This window comes from Camponotus floridanus, unplaced genomic scaffold (genome assembly GCF_003227725.1).
Source record: "Camponotus floridanus strain SB8 unplaced genomic scaffold, Cflo_v7.5 scaffold30, whole genome shotgun sequence".
In the NCBI taxonomy this organism is placed as follows: domain Eukaryota; kingdom Metazoa; phylum Arthropoda; class Insecta; order Hymenoptera; family Formicidae; genus Camponotus; species Camponotus floridanus.
In genome coordinates this window covers 1,208,857-1,229,405 of record NW_020229437.1, presented here as the reverse complement: position 1 = coordinate 1,229,405, position 20,549 = coordinate 1,208,857, and the positions used below count along the sequence as shown (strand labels likewise).

The 20,549-nt window shown below is 33.2% G+C and overlaps 1 protein-coding gene and 1 long non-coding RNA gene across 5 annotated transcripts in view; one reads left to right on the top strand and one right to left on the bottom strand.

Annotated features, from left to right (window-relative positions):
- Nucleotides 1-20,549, top strand: part of LOC105248960 (arfGAP with SH3 domain, ANK repeat and PH domain-containing protein) — a 40,415-nt gene that overhangs the window by 12,221 nt on the left and 7,645 nt on the right. For all 4 annotated transcript variants that reach the window (XM_011254069.3, XM_011254067.3, XM_025410216.1 and 1 more), the window contains exons 2-4: nucleotides 7,519-7,591; nucleotides 15,510-15,655; nucleotides 19,882-20,136. In XM_011254069.3, coding sequence (XP_011252371.1) covers nucleotides 7,519-7,591; nucleotides 15,510-15,655; nucleotides 19,882-20,136 — 474 coding nt within the window. The remainder of the gene's footprint in view (nucleotides 1-7,518; nucleotides 7,592-15,509; nucleotides 15,656-19,881; nucleotides 20,137-20,549) is intronic.
- Nucleotides 12,344-16,486, bottom strand: LOC112638444. Its single transcript, XR_003123001.1, has 3 exons — nucleotides 16,433-16,486; nucleotides 13,442-13,591; nucleotides 12,344-12,417 (listed from the first exon to the last, which is right to left on the bottom strand). It is a non-coding gene; the product is annotated as an uncharacterized LOC112638444 (long non-coding RNA).

The window sequence follows — 20,549 nt, the reverse complement described above, 5'->3', positions numbered from 1 at the left end:
ATCTCCAAGAATCGCCATTCGAGGCATTAATTGATAACTTACCGGATATATTATCTATGGCGAGTTTTATATCTCGGTGATTTTTCACCGTGAATATATTACACAGAGCATGTGGCGAATACTTATCATGAGCGTTGCGATTATTATTCTAATTTTGTTTTTTTCTACCTCGTTACTTCGCTCTCGAATGAAAGCACATAATTATTATTGTCATTATTATACATTCTGTTTTATAAATTAAATAAATAATTTATTTATTCACAAACAATTCCATCAAAATATGGATAAAAGTTTTAATTGCTTATAAATTCCATAATATTATCAGCATATTCTTTGTTATAATATGGCTTTAAATTTATTTTCTTAGTTTTATGGGGGACTTAGCGTTGCGGTTAGCATCTGCATTAACGAATGGCATTAGTATTCTAGCGTTAATCAGTTTTAGAAATTATCACGGTAATGCAAATGTTCTCTGAAACGTCCCAGTTGCTGTTATTTCCTGTTATTATTCGCCGTTATCATGTTGAATAATAGCGCAATTTTCTTGTAAACTATTACTGTTTTCTGACATTTTTAACGTTTATCTTTAAAAGTGCGCTGAACGATGTAACAGAAACTTAAGCATATATCCAAATGTCAAATAGTTGCCAAAGGCAAATATGTTTGGCATTTACGTTTAATATTTATTTGCATGACTTAAAAAATGGAATCCACGATATATTTAAATATAACAATTTGGAAAGAATATAATTTATAATATAATACTCAGAAAAAAAATTTACAGAAAATCGCAAAATTTAAATAATTTTTTAAACATTTTTATTATATATATATTTTTTTAATATTAAAATCAATTAATTATTAATATTAAAATCAATTAATTATTAATATTAAAATCAATTAATTATTAATATTAAAATCAATTAATTGTTAATATTAAAATCAATTAATCGTTAATATTAAAATCAATGAATTTGAGATATGCTTGATAAAACGTACTTTTCCTCGTCCCTCTCCTCTCTCTCTCTTTCTCTCTGTAACGCTTTTTATTTTTCTTATATAGAATAATGTTATATGTTTTTAATATATTTTAATTTATATAAAAATAATTTCTAATACGATTGTAAAGATATATTACTGATTTTTGTATTTGAGTTACATGTTCTTTGTCTTTAGCTTTCCGCTCAGAGTTTTGGTTCCGATACAATGGCCTCGCATAAGTATCCCTCCCTCATTTTTCCTCGAGACCGCACTTCCTCGACAGATTAACCCTTTAACAGAGCGGAAACGTGAACGCGCGCTTTGATACCGGCAATTATTTTTCGCGCAAAACAGCGCGAGTGAATTCTTTGAGCATGTAGCTGGAAAAACCGACGTTCGTCGACGCCTAATAAGCCGTAAAAATTCGAAACGTGCCTAAGATGGCTGTAGGAATAATCACGTGTTATATATATCCCGGAAGTATGCGCGAGGCATAGGTACAAATACGACAAGAAACATCGTAAACATTGTAAATGTTGCAGACTATCTTGTCAGTTAAACGGCATAGATACGATATTCGTTAATTGTCAGAAAATTATTATGTTTATTTTGCTTATTTAAAATATATATAGAATTTGTGTGTAAACAATTTTAAATTGTTGGTTAGATTTTTTCAGAAAGCGAAGTCGGTAGATTCACAAAATCTGATTAGAAGGGTATTTTTGCACACCTTGTTTCGTTACAAAATGCAGAAAAGAATTTTTACAAGGCTGATTGGTTCGCGAAATTCAATACGAGTGTCATACCGATGAAATCCGATGCATTTTTCCGCTGATTAGAAATAATTGTCGAATATCGTCGACATATTCGAGATTGCATGTGTGCGTTCCTCTATTTCGCTCGTTCATCGATCCTCCAGAATTCGCGAACGTGACGTTCTTGCACAAGTTACATAGACAGACAAGCTGCATTCCGGTGATCGGCGAGCGCGTAATAGTCCGTTGCGTGTTCGCAAGCGAGAAAACCGCCGCGGGAATCGTTTTCAGGTCGTATACACGCGGGTTTATTTACCTGGTAATTCTCGCGCGGACGCGATACAACACATTCTCGTCTCGTCATCGTCCACCGTCATTTTTGCAACGCCGTAGGTGGTGTCGTTAAGAATTTTTAACACTCGCACGATCGCGTGGTCAACGATGATAATGAGATTCCGCTGATTATCTTTACCTCGTCGCGACTTTCTTCGATTCTCGTCCTTTCAAAATTTTTTTTAATCATAAAATGCGTTATTTTAATATTACTCGATATTTTATTATATTTATTTTATTATATTAATCTTATAATAAAAATATTAATAAAATATTAATAAAAAATATATAATATTATATAATATTTCATATTAAGTATAAAAAATATATATTATATAATATTTAATATTAAATATTTAAATTTTCAAGGCGGATAGATTAAATTACATATGAAATTATTATTGTATTTGACGAAAAGAATTTTTTGGTAAACTTCTAAGGTCGAGAGGAGGAAGCGAGGCGGGCATTTTATCACGTTTGATATTTGAGCGCGTGTATCATTTTTACGAGGGGAAACTTCTCTCAAAGAATAGCGGGAAAAACACTTAGCACCCTCTGAGAAGAACACGCGTTGTACGTGCACACATGTAAAAGTGGGCACGCGACACGATGGGAAAAGGCGGGGTCATTAATTGCGCTTTGTGAGGCTCGCACAAAGCGGGATCAGGCACGATTCATCGCTTAATGTAAGCGGTATACCAGCCTATACAGGATACTCTCAAACGGGCCGCAAGAAAAAACGTTTTTCACGATGTATTGTGTACAAACTGACACACATGTACTCGCGACGAACGGATAGAAGCACGTGCGAGAATTATGGCGCAACTTGAGAGGAAGTTTTCCCGTTGTGGAACTTTACGAAGCTTGCAATATCTCGGCTGCAATATGTTTTATATTGTATTGCAGTGAGAGAGAGAGAGAGAAAAGATAGTTTCGAAGTTATTTCTTAATCTCCCGATTATATATCACGCGGAAGATAAATATTCTTGGCCAGGCTTACCTAGTTTCTAACTTTCCGTTCAATTTAGTGATAGAAATGCACAGCGGAGTCCGATAATTCCTACGGATATCGATTGCGTCTATCGCGACTACGTGCAAAAAATATTACTTGAACTTTAGTAACTTTATATTTATTTGCGATTAGAAAAGCACAGTAATTTTAAAATTTAATCTACTAATTTTATTGGCAATATCGTAGAAAAAAAATAATATCGTTCATGTTTTATCAAGAAATTTCTTTTTATATTTTATTACTTCATATTTAAAAGATTCTGCACAAAATTAGATTCTCCACAAAAGCAGATTTTTCTATCATAAAATGATTATATAAGTCCTACCAGTATAATTGGATTATAAATTTGAAAAAAGAGCCGCATCGAGAGATATTACGTTACATATCAAATTTCATTAACAAATTGAAAATTCCAGCTTTGATAGGAGGAAAAATTTGAATCAATGAATATAATCTATTGCATATTCAATCTCGAATATTTTCGAAAATATTGCTTGCATATGGTGGAAATACAAATATACATATATGTATGCATAAACATATAGCCATACTTTCCATAAATATTATGACGTATAATAACCAGCATTAAATTATTATTGGAATAGAATATTATATAACAGCGCGTCTAAATTTTATTCTTCTTCTGACCATTATAAACTAAAAATTTATATAAATAAGTATATAATAAAATTAATATAGATATATTCTCTCTATATAAAACATACCCATCCGTAAAATATTAAAATAAATATCTGAGCATTCTGTAAAAACTAAGAAATATCAAACTTACATTTTATTCTTAAATTGTTCGAGAAAGAAAAGAAAGAGAAGATTCTGCGCTCCCAAAAATTAAATAATGATAATAAAAATTTAATAATAATAATATCAAAAATTACTCATTTATAATTATCGGAAAAAAGGCGTTTAAAATGAAAAACGCAAAACGATAGAAACGTCGTATACGACCACGTCAGACCGCTTCCGGAATACTCTGCGGACCACGTAAGGCCACAGAGACGATCGATTCCCCAGACATTCAGTATGCCGACCATATGCTTGCTGGCTTCGCCGTTGCCAGCAGCGTAACCTTTGCGCGCACACCCGTTCATACCGCGCATTAATTAGAGAGAGAGAGAAGCAATTACAGTCGAACGCGAGGTTACGCAGGCATGCGGGCGCCAACACGACTAATTATCCGGCAAGACACGTGCTTGCCTTTTGATTCGCGAAAGAAATTCGATTTGTCGAACACGCGATCGGATCGATCTCGGTTGATCATAATATTCAAGAAAATTTATTTAGCATTTTTTATATTTGGGATTACTTATAAAGCAACACATTATTTTTTACGCGATATAGTGGCTCTTTAAATATATTATTTATTGAATATATTATTTATTGCTTTATATAATAATATAAAAGAATAAATAATAAAATTATATAATAATATATACTTTTTTTTATAAAAATATATAATGAATTTTAATTGCATAATAAAACTTCTTAATGTGTTATTTTATTATAAATTATGTTTTTGCGTTCTAATGATTATTAATAATATTATACCACTCTTCCTTTTGAACTATTTAAAATTGTGATATAATCGGTTTAGCAATTTTCTCAATTTCTTAATGGTAATCACAAAATTCCGATCGCAAAGTTCGGTCATCTGCGCAGCTCGTTTATTTCGCTCGTGAGATAAAATTTAAACGCCTCCGATAAGAAGAAATATATCAAGTCTCATCCCCATACTAAATAAATCACACTTTGAAACGCCTCTTCGATTTATCAAGCTTGTCATTTATCATTCTGTGTATTTTCGTAATAGATATTAATCATTTACGTTGCTTTTCTTAAAGTTATTATATAAAAGATTTTTTCTTAGCTTTAGAAGAAAACAACGATACTGTATCAAAATAACGATTTAGAAAAAGTAACGATAGAATTTTTCGGGACAGGCGCATGAACTATCCTATTAAATTCAAGCGTCCTTGATAAGGTATAAGGCTGGGTGTGCAACACAATATAAGGCCCGCATCCAGAAGCATGTGCAAACAATCGCTTTCCTGGACTCCCTCTCATTCGATTCGGAGAATAGGGGGGAAGAGCTAAAGAAAGAGAGAGGTTCCAGGGCGTGGTAAAGGCGAGTCTCGATCTCGGCTGAAGCCGCGAGTCACTTTGCTCCGCGGGCTCGTGCGCGCGGCCTTCTCTGAGAGCTTCAAGGACGGCGAAACGCATCGCCGGCCCGAATGCCGCCGAGGGGAAGAATCCGGCAAGGTCGACCGGCAACGTATTCTATTTCTTCCACTTGGATTTTTTTAATCGCGTCCGTGCGGACGAAAATAATTGAACGATAAACGCGACGATGAGCATCACGCGTTTGTTCGCACCTGGCTTTCAAAGTAGAAATTTAACGATTAAGAGCCCAATTTTATCGAATATATAAAAAAGAATGTAATTAAAAATTAATTATTAAATTATTCCAATTATTCTTAATCGCGAAATAATTAAATGAAAGACTTCTAAGATTAATTATTATAAAAAAAAATTCCATATTAAATATCAAATAAAAACATTCGATTTTTTTATCTATACTTTTGCGATTATATATAAGAACACACGTGTGTTATTTATATCGCGCTGCATATTTCGACATCGTGAAAATTTGCACGGGAGATAAAACTGTCTCCACTAGATATAATGGACGTTTGGGGTCCATATTAATATCGACAAATAATTTAATGCACCGATAATCCCGTGCATTCCGCGATGCATCTCATCGACGGTACCGCTGCACTCTGTTCATTATACGCTGCGCATTAAATTTATACGTGCGTTCCTCGCACTCGCTCGTTTATTAAATCCTTATCGGCATTCGTCGTCGCTATTTCAGTATAGCATCTTCGGCATCTTTTTTTTTCCCAGTTATATGCCGCGCGAATTCCCAGACCGCCCTCGATCCTTTCCCCCTTTTCCCCCGCTCCTTTTATCTCCCTCTATTCTTTTCATCTTCTTTTTCTCGTCTCTTTGTTTTTCGTCCACTCGCGATTTGCTTTGCACTAGAGATGCCCGATGCTTTCTTCTTTAAATCAGATATGCCTTCCGATTAATGAATTTATTGATGCCTTTTATTCGATATTTTTATCTTATTCTTAGATATCGCGTTCTAGATGCGTTTGTTATGTTTATAGTTTATCTTGTGCTTTTCTCTTTCGAAAGCTGCATCTTAGCATCTTTTTCTATCCATTAGATATATTACATATAAACTATAAACTATAAACGGAAAGAAAAAATTCAAGATGAAAAAAGATTATCTTATCTAGATTATTTTATCTAATCTCTATTTTTTCTTTCCAATATTCAATATTCTGTGTCTCAAATTATTGCTTCGATTTTTTTCTTCGTTTCTTCGTTTCTACTCTGCAATCAAGAGTGACGCGACCATGAGTGTCAAATTTAGCCTGCGAGGATGCAATGTAACATGTGATGCATCGCACGTGAATGTATGTCAGGTGATGATTCAGGGGTCGTTACTGAGATAAGAGGTTAAATACATAGTGCTATAGTGGAGCAAATATCTTTGTTTATTTATAATCTCTTCACTAAAGTAAATAAACGAACGGTAACACTTCCGGATAACTGCAAGCGTTTTCATTTAACGATGAATCACGTTTAATGCTGATCATGAGTATACGATAAAAATTGATTGACATAATCTAGCGTAATCTTGTTTTTTATTTTTTCTATTGATAAAACTAATAACTTGTTTTTTCGATTGTTAAAATAATTTTTTTAAAAGAATGAAATGCATCTCAAAAATCTTAAAATTATATTTCTACGCCATATGTATTAATATCCCAATCCTATAATTAAATTATGATTGAAAAGCGGAAAAGACTCATCATAATTTAGTTTAATATTAAACGGGAAAATATATTTAAAATTTAATTAATCTATGTATTCTTTATAATTATAAGTCAAATGTATAAAATCTCTATAATTAAGATTTCAATTAGAAAAGCTTGAAGATTATGTGCGATTATCGAAAACATTCTTTTAATCGAAAACTTTAGGATCTAATTACACATTACAATTTTAAAATATATTAAATAAAAATATATTTGTAGTGTATTATTCAAGTAAATTAAAAAAAATTAATTAAAATACAATATATTATCTAAATAAATTTAAAAATTATCAGTTCTTAACAAAATCTCAAAACTAATTGTTTATATTGGAACATATCTTTAAATATATTTTATATTTATATCGCGTTCGCGTTCATTCTTTACGTAAACATTTTTTTAAATGCCACACCCTATTATAACAGCCTGGTTCAAAAGCTTCGCAAATGTGATTTAAGAAATCATCATTTTAGATTTAAGATTGCGAACGTTATAAATAACGTTATAAATATTATCACTGTTTCTGTTTCAGACCTTGGACTTTGATAGAGATGGTCTCACGAAGCTTAAAAAGGCTATCAAGGCTATCCATAATTCTGGAAATGGTAAGTCAAATATCATTATCAATTTTTACGTAACTTGATTCTCGATTGTTAAAAACAATTTTCTCTTGAAAGAGAAAATGAACTTGCATCTCATTGTCAGATTAGAAACAATCACCATAACAAATCGAAGCTATAAAATTATATTTCTACGCTATATATATGTATTAGGCGTATCCGAATCTTTAAATCTCTATAATTAAATTCTTAGAGCAGATTCTTTGATTAAATTTCATTTAATTTTTTTAACTTTATTAGTTTTCTTAATTCTTTTTTATTCCATTTTATGGAAATGGACATCACCTGAATAAACTAGAATTTTCGAAGAAGTTAGCTTCGATTATTCTGATGATACAGGCGATGAACAAGTCTCCCGTATCACGGCCATTTATTTATATTGTGGGACATTAGATTCTCATGGGTATTGAATGTCATTATCAGCTCGGATAATAGCAATTTAATCATTCAATAAATCTATGATTATTAGTGATACTTACTACATATTAGTTGCGATAAGCAATAACCGTGAGATATACTCGTACATACCTATCTTTTTATATACTAAATGTGAGAAATTTCTCTGAATCAGAAAACTAATTTTGGCATAAAATTAAAAATTGGCGAGAAAACATTTTATATTGATACTACAATATAAAAATTAATATAATATCTATCTAAATTTTCTAACAAATTAAAAAATATATATATTTATAAATATTTTTATATTTGTACAAGCATTTAAAATTAATATTTAATATTTAATATTTAATTAATTTATAATTGACGATTTCGAACTCCTCCATATTCTTATAAAAATTAATGAAATAATAAATCAATAAGAATTCCTTTGCGAGATATAAAAGTATGTTCGAAACGATTGGGGCGTTTACTTGTCCAATAACTTTTTTGATCGCCTCGAGTGAACGTAATTTAACGTATATTATGTTCTAATTCTATGGGTGGTGGTCTGGATTTTTTATTGCTTTCGAATGGGGAAGTCTTGTCGAGGTTAACATCCGAAAGGTCTATAGACTCAAACTGAACTGTGTGCACTGACTTTTACGAGTCGAGTTTGCCGGCTTTCTGCCACTTCTCCATCGCAGACAGATCGATTTCTCTGGCGCCCCTTTTGTTTCCTCGGGGCCAAGCCATCCTGCGGGAGAGTCTTGGAGCTTATATTCCGAATACTTCGCATTCTGGATTCTGCGATCGGCATCTTTACGACTGTAGTTATATTCACGCCCTCAGTCTATAAACGAACGGACGATCGATAACGTGTCGTTGATAACGTCGACATATCACAAGCTGCATTGCACGCAAAATACATCGCAGTTATATTAGCCTGTGTCATAAAAATATACACGATATGTGATTTGACATGTTAAATCGCTAAAGTTCTTTAAAATATTTATGTAATATTTTTAATTAATATTTTCAATTAATTAAAAGTTGAAAAGATAAATTAAAAGTATGTTATTAAAAACAAAGTGTGTCAAAAATGACACACTGATGATTGTTATACTCATTTTTGAAGAAGTTGGTAGACGTACACGGTCATGAGAAACGATATTTCAGCCAGCATTATAAAATCATTATGACAATGTTTTTAACGAGTTTGAAAAGTATATTATTTCTCGTGTAAACGTTTAACATTTTTTTTTTTGCTTATTGGAGCAGGTAAATGTCGGAGAGCGCGTTAAACTGATGTAACTTAATGTGAACATCGAAGTTACGAGACTTTGTTGTCGAGCTTCATATTATTATTTATCATGCACGCGCTAACGTTCTACGCGCATGTTAAATATACTTATTTATAAGTTTCATAGTTATGAAAGGATTACAACATAGGTTGAATAATCTTGCATCATCCTCAGTCCTGTTACAAGAATAACAAGAGTAATGCATCGTACACATTCTAAATTATTAGATCGAAATAATAATATAATTATAATTAATGATTATACAAATATATTTATTAATAATTGTGAATATTATGATTATATAATATATTTGACGTCATCTTTTGTACTTTAATTTTCACGAATTAAAATTTGATATTATATTTTACCATAAAAATGTGCTTTACATTAGCAAAAAATAGTGGATCTTGATGAGAGATCCTGACTTGAGTGTTTCTCTAACAAGAATAAAGCGGCAACGCGTGTCGAGCGTTAGTCGCGAGACTAATGAGAGATTAAAACGACGTTTCCTTTCCTCGGATCGATAACGCTCGTGTTATTTCGCGAAAGTTGCATGCTCAGGCCTCTCCTTCCACAGCGAACAATCGCTCTTTCGTTATCCTATTCTATATATATATAATATATTTTCATTTAAAACAGTTTCACGCGCACGTGTTTCTTTTTCCTTTCTCCTAAAATTATTTTAAAAAATCATAACTTAAAGTTACGTTATATTTTCGTAAATCATGCCGAAGAAATGTATATATTTAGATTGGCATGAGCTACATATGTTCGTACGAGACCAAATAGTTTTATGAAAATAAATATGTCTAGTATGAAATAAATTTGAATAAAAGAACGTAATTTAAATCGACCATGGGTTTTGGGACACTGGCAATTTATTGATTGGTAAAGTATCACAACGTTTCGATCATGGGTTTTTAATCCAAGTGAAAGTGTCTTAGTTAACCAATATATTGTGAGAAAAGAGGAAATCACAGGATTCCGTCATATCAACCTCTCGATCAAACACAAAGAAAAAGACTGTCTTTTCGGAATATGATACTTTATCAATCAATAAATTGCCAGTGTGGTCGATTTAAATTACGTTCTTTTATTTTTTCTACTGGCGACATTCAAGAATTAAATTTGAATAAGCATGTCTCTGAGACATTGTCCTTTGTGAACTGAATTTTGAATTACGGATCTTTCGTGACGCAACGAGTAGATAGCCGAGCAAAATTGCTTCCTCAGGTCGCGAAATGTCGCTGAAAACCCTATAACTACGTGGTAAGATTCTGCTGTAATTGTCAGGAGCCGCGGATGGCTTGTAATTATATAGCATAATGGGAAGATGCCTCGTGAGAGGCTAGTATTATGAAATTGTTTTTTGATGAGAGCTTTTATTCTTGTCTTATTCCCTAACTGGGACGCGATAATAATACATATGCATAGTATTTCTCATTAAATAATAATTATTACGTGTCAGTTTATTTGCTTTTGATTAATTTCATTTAGAAAATAATTATCATTTATTAATAATATGAAATAAGCAACGCCTATTTTTTACGAAATTAATACATAATTCACTCATGATATTATATTGTTAATTAAAAGCGATAATAGGCATATAGATTAGATGTTAATTATTAAATATTACTCGATATTAATATTTAATATTTATACTTTGTAATTTTTATAATTTATCGATGTTACTATGAAATCTCTATAATAAAATCATATTTTTGTAAACAATAAAAAGCGAAATTTATCAAAATATGCGACAATATTTTTATCGATGAAAAAGATTGAAAAAAATATCTTTTTTATATAAAAAATGTTTTATCTTATAAAGTTATAAAAACAAATATTCAATTTCAATTTAAATATATAAATTTCAAAAAACTAAAAACAATTTTTAATCGTTTAACAATTAAATAGTGTCTTTTAAATAATGTCTTCTTTGTTTCCTTTAAATAATATCTTCCATGTTAGCATTACTTTGTCCTTAACTTAATCCTTCCGCAATCTCTTCATGACATCCCCACGTCACGAAGGCTCTCATCTTCGCCGTGTGCTTCATTAGCTTGTAATTACCCGGAGCTTGTTAATTGTCATCTTATCTGCGGCATCACTATCACTTATCTTGTTTAAAAAAAATTGTTACATATTATATGTGTAAGTAATCTTTTAAAAATAAATTAAATATTGCATAACAATATAATTTTATGATATATGAAATGAAAATAAACTGCGTGCGCAACAATGCATAATTATTCAATTCATGTTTACTTTTTTATAAAAGTCAAATAAAAAAGGAGTAAATATATTTCTTCAAAAAATATTTGTTTTTATTTAAATTATATAAAATAGTCACATTCGCTAATGATTATATTATCTTAATATCTTTTTATTACAATCATTAGGGATTAATTATTACGATCGATAAATTTATAATTTTTAGATATTATAACATTTATATAAATATCAATATTTTATAATATTTGCATAAATATCAATATTTAAATAAATATCATATTTAACAATAAAAGTTTTTGATTTGTTATTAAAAAAATAAGCGATAAAATGTAACACGAGTAAATTACGTAGCGATATTTTTACAGGATTAATAAAACATTGAAAATATTAGCTGTATAATTTTTTCAGATTAATAACAAGTCAAAACAACAAATTGCTGTCGCAGACGCGAGCAAAGCGCGACGTGTTAAACGCTTGTATTCGGTCACCCGTGACACGGTATGTTTTTCACGAGTTTTCCGGCCATTTTTCACCCGTCAATCGACCCCTGGAAATCGCGACTGCATCCGTATCGGATCGGTCAGCGTTATTTCCGCGTCGAGCTACAATGGACCACATTTCTCCAGATACCGTTCACGCACATGTCCAATCTCTTCCCTCTCGCCTGTAGTTTCTTTCTCCATTCACCTGTTACCGGTCCTTTCTCTTTCTCTCTCCTGTCTCCGGCTACCTGACGACGGGCAGGATGTATCGCTTCGAATACCCCGGGTGCGAATCACGTGCCGTGACGCGTGTTGTCCCCAGGAGACAATGAGGGGGGTCCGATATTCGCGAAACTCTTTCTAGCGGAAGCGACTCGCTGACAAACACAGGGAATGTGCTGAAATTCAACTGTTCGACGAACAAGTACAATTCTACAAAAATTGTCACAATAAAAAATACAATTCTAAAAAATTGTCACAATAAATTCAGATAAAATTAGATAAATAAATTCATATAGTATAAAAAAATTATTTGGATATTATTCGTATATTTAACTGTAAAATATATAATAATTTTTTGATAAATTAATTTGCCGCTCCATTTTTCGCGATAAATAATCATTGTTGACAAATAAAATACAAGTATAATAGTGTATGATTCTCTGCTTTATGCTTGCTCATGAAAGATACAATTCCAGATATTTTCGGGGTAATATCAGGCGTTTGAAAAATTCAAGGAGGCGATGCATTAGCATTCCCGATGCCATGAAAAGCTACGACACTGTTAGGTCATAGGATCACACAAAATTCTCCGGGAATTTCTGTATAATCTCCTGGCGACGCGGAGAGAGCAATGAGGCGTTGCGATAAATCTCACGCTGAAAACAAGAATGAGGAGGAAATGGTAACGCGAATCGCATGGGTAGCTCGCGAAAAGCTCTACAGAGTTATCCCCCTCTGATAAATTCCAAATGTGATACTTTTCGTGAACTTTAAAAGGGAGAGAAATGCACGGAAGACGAATGGACTCGGTGTAAAGGAAGTCGTCCATGCCAAATGGGAAAGAAATATCGGGACGCTTAATCGGAAGTTTGATTTACAGAGACTCGTAACAATATATATATCACACTCAAATGGGAATTTTTAATTTTCTTCTTTCGTAGATTTTGTTTTACGTACAAATTTGATGACTAAACAAAGTATTCCAATAACCATGTTTCACGCGAAATTTTAAAAAGAACACGATATAACACTTCCATGTCGTAGTCATGTTTTCGATAAAAGCAATTGTTTTTACTTCCTCTGGTAATGTAATTGAAAGTTTCATCAACCGGAAGTGAACAAACTCCCGCCAGCTTATCCATTCGGATGGACCACGATTATATTCATTGCACTGCGGGTGAATCGAATGTCACTTGACACGAGGACAATACCTTTTAGTCCCTTTCGCCTCCACGTCTTTTGGTACATCCTGTTGAAAAGTTTCCTTCAGCTAATGAAATTTCTCCCAGAGGATGCGCTCCCTTCAGTCGAGCGATAAACGCTTTTCGACATTACTCGGAGTCAATCAGATTGCAGTTCTCCTTCAAGAGAGAGAGAATGCAGTTATATTAAATGAAAGAGTTTGGAAACAAGTTGGAAGAGGAAATTGAAGCATCGCTTAGAGGGACGGGACAAAGGATTCGATGATTTGAAAATGCGAATAACAAACTATGGCATTGTTTCTATTGCAAGTACGAAAAAGATTGTCCGACACAAGATTGATAGAATACTTGAAACTATTTCAAAAGTAAAGCCCACACAGAAAAAAAGGACATTCTTATTTTGAAAATATATTTAGTTTTAATATGGAAATCTTGAAATGAGATTATATCGCGTTAATTTAAGAAAAATATATTGCTTGAATAATTGCTTATTTGAATGAAGCCATTTTATATAGTTCAATTGAGAAAAATATATTCTCATGACTTAAGATTTAATTTTCTTGAATGGAAAAGAAACAATGTTGGATAGAAAATAACATTTTTAAATCAAAGATTATAATTTTCTTAAAGTAGAATTAAATAATTATATATTCTTGAGGTGACAATTACAATATTAAAATAAGACGATAATATTGTTGAAATTTAAAATTATTAAATTCTTCTAAGAAAATTAGAAATTGTTGCGTATATACGAAACAATGAACGCGTTAGTTGAAGTATATAAGTTTTGATTTGACACTTCTTTTTTTCTGTGCAAAAATTCTAATATATTTCTTTCTAGAAATTCAATTAGTTTGTATATTCTATAAAGGGGGGAGGAGGATAATAAAATTATTATATTACACAAGTTCGATTTACAAGAATAAAAATATGAAATATTATTCAAGCTGGGAATTTATAGAGTTTATATCATTCTCTGATAAAATTACACGCGTAAGTCTCCGACAAAAACAAATGAGCTTCTCCCACTGAAAGAGAAGCCGTTCATCGAACCGGACGCGAAACGTTTTTATTTTCACTTTGCTCTCCAGCGAGATTCCATACTCTCGGTCATATATGTATGTACTTGCATGCGAGAGGAGATATCGGTCGAGCAACTTTGCAGGAAGTTGGCAGGAAAGGCAAAAAAGAGAAGAGAGTTGGCAACCGACAAGAAAAGAAGAGGAAGGAATTATTGGAATATTGGAAAGCGGGATGCGAGCTTTTCGCGCTGAGATTGTGCAGATCTTGAGAGATTCGGGAAGCGAAAGGGATCGCGCGAGAGGAGACAGGGAAGGAAGAAAGATCCCTTTCCGACATCATAGAACGCGAAGAGAGAGTGCAACGTTTAATGCACGAGTGCATTCCACTCAACGTCGCAACCTTGCAAGGCTGCTTCGTAATTCAAAGCGAGGAATGCGGGATCTGCGTAAAATATGTGATATTTTGCAGTAGAAGAGGGTAAAATTATATACTCCTAGCGTTTCTCTCGTTTTATCCATCTTTCTCACGACTAATGCGTGAGATTCAGAATACAGACCGTACTGCGTGTAAGAGAAAAGCGTAGGAATTAACTTCGATTGCGGGCATTTAATAATGCAATTATATATTTGTCTGAATTAATATTCGTGTAATGCGTAGAAATTTTACGAGCAACGTAAACGATTTCGAGAGGAGAAAAATACGGCGTGCTTTTGAAGATAAAGCGATAAAGCTACGTATGAATGAGAGAGATCTGTCTGTTTTATAATAGATTCGTTAAGATTCAAGAGGAAAATGGTTTTATATAAATTTTTTAGATTTTTTCATCCGTAGTAAATGTATAAAAATTTGCATATATTTATGATATGTACTATTTTTAAAATTCCTTAATATTTTTATGAATAAAAAAAATATTTAGATTAAATAAAATTAAAATAAAATATTTAGATTAAATAAAATATTTCTTTTTATAATATTTTAATCTAATAAATATAATATTTTAATTTAAGTAATATGTAATCGTTATTTTTAATTAATTATATATGTTTTTTTGCAGCTCACGTGGACAATGAAGTGTACTTAGGAAGGGCGTTGGAGAGACTCGGCGATGCCGCTCTAAAGGAACAGGAACCGGACATAGGCGCGGCCTTCCTCAAATTCGCGGTGGTCACGAAGGAACTGAGCGCCCTCATGAAAACTCTGGTACGTGCCTCACAAGCGAAATTTATATTAACATGTCACATACGCGAGTCACGGAATATTTCGTGTTTTCCGTGCTGATGATCCTTCGCGACCCACAGAATATTTCGCTTCTTGTCACTTTTAGCCGTGTATTTTACCGGATTAAATTATTCCAAAAATTTAAAATAGCAAATTTCACAGGGAAAAAGGCATCGAAGAGATGACACAATTAAAAGGATGCATGATATTAGCGTAATTAAACATATAAAAAAAATCTTCAAATGACTGCTCTCGAAGAAGGATCCCGGAAAATGCACATTGTTGGCACTTTCATCGAAGCGTTTCGACGTTCCTTTAATTTTACGATTCATCAGGCGGAGATATTAATAAATGCGACCTCGATATATTGCAGTTTATGCGCGTTATTGGAAAAATCTCTTCACGGTCCATCGTCAACCGATGGCAACGACCCTAGCCTAGCATAGTACGTTCTTCGTACGTACGTACGTTGGTGTAGGTGCAAAAATAGAATCTCTAAACCGGCGATCAATATGAAAAGCGTGCGCCGGTCGTGCGCTGGCGTGCGCGACGAAATAAAATTTCGCGCCCGCGGTAAGATTACATCGGTTGCACGAGAGATTTTCAACTTTCCCGATTAACGATCGATCATGCTGCTCGAGAAAGAGCCTCGGATTTGCGGCCGCGTTTCCTCGGGAACGTATGACATTCACGGCACGCGTCCTGTCAGGGAAGCAAATTGTTCCGCTGAAACTATTTTCCATCACCGTGGGATTATACCTTTGAACTCCTTTTCATCCTCCTGCTCCTCCTCTTTGCGATTGTATAGCCTCGTATACGGATATCTGGGTCGCGATGAATGATGAATACAGGATGAATGTAAATTTGTACGACGGTAAACTCCCAACTCTCGATGCTTAATCTTCTCCGCGTCCAACATTCAACTAACTCCCAGCTGTCGAACATACGAGACTTTTTGTCTCTGGATTCCCGACTTGTCAGCTTGATATATTTATTTATGACTTGCACTCAGATTGCAGTACTCGTATCGCTATGAAATAAATTAGAGAATTTCATGCATCGTGAATTCCAGAATTACTATCTGCATGCACATGGTGAAACATCGACGATCGCATCGTTGTGTACAAAACGAAATATTTATATGCACCTTTTTTTACATGCCAAGTAAATATTTATACTGCACCTTTTTTACATGCCAAGTAAATATTTATACTGCACCTTTTTTACATGCCAAGTAAATATTCCCATTGCAAGTTATGTCGTTATATTTGGAATTTTTTCTTTTCTGAGCAAAAGTAAAACTGCTTGTTTTCTCGAGAAGAAGAGATACTTTTTTTTTTATTCGCAAGATGCACTCCGTCTATTATATCATTCCACGACAAATACTAAAAATCTCTCCGCGCTCGTATATTTTCACTTTTCTGACGTCTAGCTATCCCCATTATTATACGCTGACACGAGGCGAGGACTCTCTGTGCGCTCGCTCGTAATTTCCTGCCGCAGTGGCTCCTCTCTTATTCTTCAGGCTTCGCCTGAGGTTACCCGTCGTTTCGTTGAATTAAGAAACTCGATTCAGCGACGTATTATACAGCAAGTCCACGTTAACAGGATGTCCCGCGTAAAAAGGTCCGGAAGACGCGAATATTAGAGACGGAAGAAACGCTCCCACGTAAAGAGAAGTATAATACCGAGACCGGAACACGTGCCTATAACGTATCTTTTATTTTAATCATATTTCATTTATGCAAAAAGAAAGTTCAGAGAGTTGTAGTTATGCACAAAGTATGCTTTATACAATAAGGATATATTATTTAAAAAATTGCATTGATAATTTATATTAAATTCTAATCATACGCATGGTATTTTATTTTATTGGCAAAAAAGGACGGTATAATAATAATAAATGTGTTTGGATAAAACATCTCTTCCGATGAATTAGCGAAAAAATAAGAGAGATGGAGAAAAGGGTGTAATTACATTTCCGGGCGTGGATTTAAAAGCCGGACGATGCGGATTTAAACTGGTTCTGCGTATCTTCCGACAATTTCCTAAGCTCGCGGTTAGTCTATGCAGCGCAAATCGGAACGTCTCACGGTGGGATAATTACGTTTAGTGAAGCGTGCACGCTTATAAGCCATGGGAAAGAGAGAAAGAGAGACAAAGAGAGAGAGAGGGCAAATACTAAACTCTCCTAGATTCTATCACGCACGAGCGACCGCGAATTTATATTTATCAGGGCTTTAAACGTGCCACTCGCCTCGGTTGCGATTTCAGAATGGCTCTCCGCGTTCCCGACGTATCGAGGCCGATCGCGGATTGAATCTAAACTCTGCCGTTTAAATGCGATTCTTACTTTTTTTTTTTTTTGTTACCGCCGACCGCCTGGAGTTTCGAACCATTGCGTTCGACCATCTACAGGCATCGCGATGACGTCACACGTGCAATTGGTTCGAATTTATTTGCAATCGATGTTGACTTCGATTTAACTCGCGCATTGCATCCAACGAGAGCAGGAAGTAATATCCAACGCTTGAATACTGCGAGCCTTTTCAAAATTGAACTCGGATTATCGGATATTATTTCTGATCGATGTGATTAACCGTAATTGGAATCAGAAGAATAGTTTCTTCTCTCTGACGTTTACGTTCTCGAGATAATTTCACGGAATTAAAAAATTTATTGAATTTATCTCTTTGAATTGTCTCTTTAATAAATAACTTCAATCACTCTAATATTTACAAAAATATACAAAGATTATTGTACATCTCGTAATTACCTCCGTAATCTTTCTTTCTGAATAAAAGACAAGCAATATTAATTGATTAATCAATTATACGATTTAAAAGATTAACATTGATCATTCTTATCTTTTGGAAGACCTGATAATCTTTACAATAACTGCTAAAAAAATTAAATATTTTATTTATATAAAGATGATTACAATTAATTAGATGAAACCTTGTTTATTATTTTCCGGATCCGATTTAATAATAATAAAGAAAATGCAATTCATCATTTTCACTTGTGAATTCCTGCCACTTTCTTTGCGGAATAGGGTCAGATCCACCATTGTGTCTCATTATGCGGCGCGTTTGAGCGCTTTCCAGCCGAGTTTTCACAAGAGTCCAGAGTCGTGAAGCGAGGGATCGTCCTAGAGAGGAAGAGAAAGAAAAAGAAAGAGATGGAGAGCAGGTTCCGAGAGGAAGCTGCATTCTATTCGGGGTGAGGCGACGGGCTAAGCAAAGTGCTGACGTGAATCGACGATGATTCACTATTTACTGACTGGCTAGAATCAGACGGTGATCGTGATTACCGTTCCAGATTCCTGAAAGCTCGTATTTTTCATCACTATTTCCCATCCAAGTCTTGTCAGGCTGGTTATTCCGATAAATAGATAAAATATCGTACTTCACTTAATCTGAAATAATTCTTGCTCTTCTCGCGGCGCAGAGATAAGAAGAACCAATATTTTCACGTCTATATCTAATAGATACTGATGCGGCGGTATTTTTATCGCAGTGTCAACCGTGCTGTTGGATCATGTAACTACTGTGTAGTGTGGTATAAAACTTGAAAATATTTTATATTTTTAATTATATAAATTTTATAAAAATAAATAAATAAATATATTAATTTCTACTTTAATAAATAAATAAATAAATATATTAATTTTATGTAATTAAAAATATAAAATATATTCAAGTTTTAGACTGCTCTCTCCAAACTATTTAAAAATATTTATACTGCAAGAAACTTTTAATTGAAAAATACATTAAATAGTCAGATTAATAAAAAAACTAGACTCGGAGAGAGTCGAAACGTCTGTAAAATACTTATTGTATGCGATCGTGCTTTACATTCTTTGCGCAACCTTTTTAAATTGTATATTATGACAGTTCTTTTCTGTCTATTAATTTTTACTTGTAACTAATTAAATTGTTTGATACGCTATTCCATCTAGTACGGGTTCTTAGCCTTGATTATTATTTTAATTTTCTTTTTATTTTATATATGAACCTTTGTATCTCTTTATAATTTAAAAATAACTAGTATTTAATAAAAACGTCTCTGCTCTTTGTTTCACTTTGAGATTTATGTGGTTAGATTTTTTTGTGACTTAGATATGCCAGTCACGGTATTTTATTAATTAATAAAAATATATATTTCCTATCCACTGAATTTAATCATCGATCCTTTCTTGATTTTAGATGCAAAATATCAACAACATCGTCATGTTTCCGCTGGATTCAGTGCTGAAAGGTGACTTAAGGGGTGTAAAGGGAGATTTGAAAAGGCCCTTTGAGAAGGCTTGGAAGGATTATGAGGCTAAGTACGCGAAAATCGAGAAGGAGAAGAAGCAGCATGCGAAAGAGGCCGGTCTGATTCGTACGGAAGTCACACCCGCTGAGATCGCCGATGAGATGGAGAAGGAGAGAAGATTGTTTCAGTTGCAAATGTGCGAGGTAAGTGACGTAAAGAAAAATCCGAACAGAAAATATAAATGGTCGTACCCCAGTGACATGTATATATGTACTATCAATGTATGTACGTGCATCGAAATCCGATCGTTTAGAAACTGTCGTGTGTCGGATTGAAAAATGTATATTTTCTAACGTGACAACTTTATTTACATTTTAGACAGCGGAATCTACGTAGTTTTATATTTTGTATTCGATAGAAATCTGTGCAAGATGTCAGACATTTATATTTTCTTTGAAAATCGCTGAAAAATAATACAGTGTAGATATTAGATTGTAAATATTAAAATTAATAATTAAAAAAAAGATGAAAAAATTTTTCTATCATTCTAAAAATAAATTTATTTAATCTATTTTTCTTTCTCTCTTAACAATATTCAAAATATTAATAGAACTTC